At 39.2% G+C, this 6000-nt stretch overlaps 1 protein-coding gene across 4 annotated transcripts in view; it reads left to right on the top strand.

Annotated features, from left to right (window-relative positions):
* LOC107695299 (IQ motif and SEC7 domain-containing protein 2-like) overlaps positions 1–6000 on the top strand; it is an 80263-nt gene that overhangs the window by 63800 nt on the left and 10463 nt on the right. For all 4 annotated transcript variants that reach the window (XM_016495153.1, XM_016495155.1, XM_016495154.1 and 1 more), the window contains 3 exons: positions 1484–1684; positions 1807–1983; positions 3886–4940. In XM_016495153.1, coding sequence (XP_016350639.1) covers positions 1484–1684; positions 1807–1983; positions 3886–4940 — 1433 coding nt within the window. The remainder of the gene's footprint in view (positions 1–1483; positions 1685–1806; positions 1984–3885; positions 4941–6000) is intronic.

The raw sequence follows: 6000 nt of genomic DNA, 5'->3' as shown, positions 1-6000 counted from the left end.
TCTTCGCAGAGGGGAGCAAAGTAGCCAATCACAGACATGTTTGTTGATTTCTACAACGCAATGGCCAATCAGATGTGTTTAGGTTGGAATCCACGCACTCACCGCTTTTTGGTCGTTGCCGAGTTCTATCATGCTCGTAAAGTTCATTTAAAAAAAAGTTTCATTGTGTGGTCACATTCATTGGTTAAAACGGAACTTTGTGAGATCGTGATGAATGAGTGACCGTTTTTAATAAATTTAAAGGGAGCGCTCTTTCCATGCTGTATACAATAATATATTCAGAATTTAAATAAAACGTGTGTTTTTCATGCTTGACAAGCGGCCACGTACGACACAGAGATAGCTAACTACTACACTATATAGAAAAAGATAATAGCCTAATTTCAGAAGCACAAAGTGATGTGATTCTGCAACCGAGCCTGGTCCAAATGCAGGATTTAGGTAAGGAAACGGTTATTGATTATTTCTGTTTGCTGCCATGCCAAATCATGCACACCTGCTTGCTTTTCTGTTTAATTTAAGTGTTTTTGTGAACGTATATGCTTTAATAACAAATAATTGTAACATTTTACAATAAGGTTCCATTAGTTAATGTTAGTGAATGTATTAAAGTGTATTAAAGTGTTAGTTAATTATTGTAAAGTGTTACCCAAATAATGTATTTTGAGCGTTCATTTGAAACTAAGCGCAAATATATGAGAATTTAAGCTGTTTTCTTTTCTGTTTTCACATTTTGAAAAATAGCACAGGATTATATCAGATGGTCATAGCATGGTGTTCTTATATATAGTGTGAAAATAAATATATATCATATTTACGTACAATTACACAAGTAATGTAAAGAAATTGTTGCCATCTCCAAAAAGCAGTAATACCATGTTTTAATACCATTAATGAAAGGAAATCAAACATTGTTTACTTTTCTGAAGTGTTTTGTGCTTAATTAATGTTTATCCTAATTCTCAGCAGCACAAACAGCCCATAGGAAAATCTACTAATCACAAAGTGTTTGTGTTTGAATGTGCATGGAGGCCATCTTACAGGCTTTAAACTACAGTCACGCCTCAAATATACGTAATGGCCTCCAGTCATGCTAATGTGAACCCAAACCTTCATCTCACATAATGAAAGATGGGATTGTAGTTATGATACAGAGTGCTGTTATGCTTTCATAATAATACTAAGGATCTCTGCATTGTGGAATTATCCACTCGTGGAGAGGCATGACCGAGACGTATGAAAATAATCCAACACCCCAACATCTACAGAATTACTGCTTATATCTTTTTTTTAAATAAAAATAATTAAGAAAGACTGCCATTAAATAAGTCATTTCCTAGATTCTTTGTGTTTCAGGTTTGATGAGTAAAGCATGTAGACACATTATGCATTACGTTTGAAGAACAACGCACCACTTCTTTCTCTTTTTGCACTCTTTCTTCAGTCCTCTCATTCTCTGTTTGTTCATCTTCCTTTGTATCAGGTGGAGATGCTGGAGAGGAAGTATGGAGGTTACTTCCTGAGCAGACGAGCGGCTCGCACAATACAGACGGCGTTCCGGCAGTATCGCATGAACAAGAATTTTCAACAGCTACGCAGTTCCGCCTCTGAAAGCCGAATGACTCGCCGGATCATCCTGTCGAACATGCGTTCACAGTATTCGTTTGATGAGCGACAGCCACAGGCAATATAACAATATAATGGTTAAAACCTGCATAAAGTAGAAAATTCAGCTTGTCTGTGAGATGATAATTCTGTTTTATGTGATGTTTACATCATTTCCATAAATTATTGATTATTCTTTAGGTTCAGCCCCAGACGCCCCAGCAGCAGCAAGGTCGATATACCAGCCATCACACTTCGACTCTGGGCACAGCTAGCCAGGCAGGAACCACAGACTCGCAGCAGGAGACTGACTCACCCGCACACTGTCCTTCAGCCAGAGAGGAGTACTCGCATGCAGACGACGCCTTCAACAAACAGGTGACAGATGTGTGAAATACTCAAGAAGTGAACCCTTAAATTAAAGTTCTGTTAAAGATTTAGGTTTAAATTAATTTCAATACAGGTCAGATATATATAGTTGGGATGGCTTCAGAATTGGTATAAAATTCTTGTTCATGTTCCTTTGAAACATATGATGTTGTCTTACAGCCGACAAATCCATAAAAAAATGTAACTCAGGCATCATTTCCCTCATTTCTAAATGACAAGCCACAGCATTACACTAAAGGAACATTTGGTTACTTGTCAATTAGCAGACACTTTTTTCCAAAGCATCTTACTGCAGAGACAGTCTCCCTGGAGCCTTGAAATCCTTTATAAACAGGCACGATGGTCATTAGCAGACCCAGAAAAAAAATCCGTTTTTTTTTTTTTTCATATTTTATGCTCTAATTTGAAAGAATTTAAATATTTTAAAATGGTTACTGATAAGATCAGATTAGACAAAATATTACAAATGCACAGATATTTAAACTTCTGATACTGATATGCTGACAATTATTGTCGTGTCAATTAAAACACTGAAAACTATTATCAGTCATTTTAAATACTAAAAGCGAATTACAGTATGAAAAATTTATAATGAGTTTTGCTGTAAAGTTGTTCATTTCACATAAATGCTGTTCTTTTTTAACCATCTGTTTAGCAAAGAATCCTGAAAAACACGGTTTGCACACCCAGACGCCCCAGCAGCAGCAAGGTCGATATACCAGCCATCACACTTCGACTCTGGGCACAGCTAGCCAGGCAGGAACCACAGACTCGCAGCAGGAGACTGACTCACCCGCACACTGTCCTTCAGCCAGAGAGGAGTACTCGCATGCAGACGACGCCTTCAACAAACAGGTGACAGATGTGTGAAATACTCAAGAAGTGAACCCTTAAATTAAAGTTCTGTTAAAGATTTAGGTTTAAATTAATTTCAATACAGGTCAGATATATATAGTTGGGATGGCTTCAGAATTGGTATAAAATTCTTGTTCATGTTCCTTTGAAACATATGATGTTGTCTTACAGCCGACAAATCCATAAAAAAATGTAACTCAGGCATCATTTCCCTCATTTCTAAATGACAAGCCACAGCATTACACTAAAGGAACATTTGGTTACTTGTCAATTAGCAGACACTTTTTTCCAAAGCATCTTACTGCAGAGACAGTCTCCCTGGAGCCTTGAAATCCTTTATAAACAGGCACGATGGTCATTAGCAGACCCAGAAAAAAAATCCGTTTTTTTTTTTTTTCATATTTTATGCTCTAATTTGAAAGAATTTAAATATTTTAAAATGGTTACTGATAAGATCAGATTAGACAAAATATTACAAATGCACAGATATTTAAACTTCTGATACTGATATGCTGACAATTATTGTCGTGTCAATTAAAACACTGAAAACTATTATCAGTCATTTTAAATACTAAAAGCGAATTACAGTATGAAAAATTTATGAGTTTTGCTGTAAAGTTGTTCATTTCAAATAAATGCTGTTCTTTTTTAACCATTTGTTTAGCAAAGAATCCTGAAAAACACGGTTTGCACAAAAATATTACGCAGCACAACAGTTTTCAACATTAATAGTAATTATTGAGTGTCAAATCAGCATATTAAAATTATTTCTAAATGACCATATGACATTGAAGACTGGAATACTGAAAATTCAGCTTTGCCATCACAGGAATAAATTAGACTTTTAAAGGAATCAAAATAGAAAACAGTTATTTTAAATTGTAAAAATATTTCACAGTATTACTGCTTTTACTTTCATTTTGATCAGATAAATGCAGCCTTGGTGAGCGTAAGAGACTCACAAAAACATTAAAAATCTTATAGACCCCAATCATTTGAACTGTAGTGTAAAGGTCTATGTGCTTCCTCTCTCAGGTGACATCTCTGGCTGACTCTATGGACGACACTCTGACGTGTCAGTCTGGCCGAGGGGACTCTCAGGATGGTGGTGGGGAAGGTGGTGAGAGCGAGGATTTTGGCGAGTGTGTGTGGAGCAACAAACCTAACTCACGTAGGAGGGTCATGGGGGAGCAAGAACGTCTGGGGGTCATGCACGAGGACAGCACAGCTACCTCATACAGCGACGTCACGCTTTATATGGACGACGGCATGCCATGTTCTCCACTATCCATCGAGCGGGTTCCCTCCAGTACAGACACGGAGTACTGGGGCGTAAGCAGCGGGGTCGGAGGACGTGAAGACAGCCGGGATACAGAGGGCGGCGGGAGCAATAACAGCCGGCGTAGCACACCGTGCACTGAATGCCGAGATTTCCGGTTGCGGGGGTCACACCTCCCCGTTCTCACCATAGAGCCACCTAGTGACAGTTCTGTTGACATGAGTGACCGTTCAGATCGAGGATCCCTCAGCAGGCAGCTGCTTCATGAGCAGGAGTCTACGGCGGGTGGATCGCCTCAAGGGACTCTCAAACACAACCCCGCCCCTCGCACACCCAATCCCTGTGCAGCACAGGGCCAGACGAGACCCCCGGGTCGCCCCATCCCATCCCCTCTTCCAACACACGTACCACACTGCACAATGATGCACCACCATCACCACCCACACCTTCACCATCCGTTGCACCACCACCCTATGCCACACATCCATCACCCCTACCCTGACCCCACGTCTCCCTCGCCCACTCAGCCTCCACTCACGCCACTTTCTTCCTCGTCCTCCGCTCCACTGCCCGCTACTGGCCTGGAGCACTCGGATGGGGACAACGACTCTCTGAACTCCACCACCAACTCCAATGAGACCATCAACTGCAGCTCATGCTCTTCGTCTAGGGACAGTCTAAGGGAACCGTTGCCTCCTCTAGGAAAACAGACCTATCAGAGAGAGAGCAGGCATAGCTGGGACTCGCCCGCCTTCAACAACGACGTGGTGCAAAGGAGGCATTACCGCATTGGACTGAACCTCTTCAACAAGTAAGATATCTTCACCAAAATAGGATTGATATGTGCTCTTTTAGTTGACCTTTTGAGTTGTCCAGCAGTCTAAATCTATATATTTTAATTCCCCTTTTAATTTAAAACTTTGTCTCAACGCCACTGTCAGTGCATTCATAAAAACCTCAAAATGACCCCCAACCCCTTAATCTGTTCTTTCAGAGCAGTTTCTTTTGTTGTTTGACTGACATTAAATGACAGAGACAGCAGGTTTATTAGGCTGCTGTCACTTTAAGACCGAATTTACAGATCTAATACTGACAAGCATTCAATTACTTTCCCAGCTGTTTATGTTCACTTAAGACATAACTGTCAATGTTCAAGTAAAAAAACTCGCCAAGACAGACATTTTGACTTATTTTTATGTTTATTTGTCCATTTAAGAGCACACCCGATGCCCAAAGTAGCCTATACCTAAGTGTTTTGCTCTGTCTTGGATCACATACACAGAAAGCCTGGGGAGCAATGTCTCTTTCGCAGCTCAGTGCGCTTTTAACTAGGGCTGTGCGATATTGAAGAAAAATGCGAGATGCGATACCTTGTTAAAAAATGCGATACTCGATATGTGATACGATATTGCTTAAAGTGTGTAAAATCAATTTAAATGATATTTTAAATTATTTAAAAATGAAAATTATATAACCAATTTGTTTCACATTCTTTCTTGGAAAAGAAAGAATCACTACAACTTCTGAAAGTGATCAGCAGTGTTTTAGCAGTACATAAAAAGTAATGTCACAAATCAGAAAATGTCATTTGAACATACAAACAAAAAAAATTTATTAATTTTATATCATTGTAACTTTGCTTTCCATACACTTTAAGTACTTCATATACCACAGCAAAAACTATAGTCTGAGAAAGTTCAAACATGATTAAAGGCAAGCAGTCAGTAAAAAAAAAAAAGAAAGAAAAAGAAATACACAATTTACAAGCATAGAATGATCGTCGAGACGTGTACTATTGACATAATTCTGTGTGTATGTGTCTGTTCAAACATAAGGAGGAGGAGATGCGAAAGACGAATCAACTTGGTGTT

Source organism: Sinocyclocheilus anshuiensis, unplaced genomic scaffold, assembly GCF_001515605.1.
Source record: "Sinocyclocheilus anshuiensis isolate Anshui unplaced genomic scaffold, SAMN03320099.WGS_v1.1 scaffold122, whole genome shotgun sequence".
Lineage (NCBI taxonomy): Eukaryota > Metazoa > Chordata > Actinopteri > Cypriniformes > Cyprinidae > Sinocyclocheilus > Sinocyclocheilus anshuiensis.
Note: the sequence above shows the minus strand (reverse complement) of the source record. Positions and strands in the feature narration are given on the sequence as shown.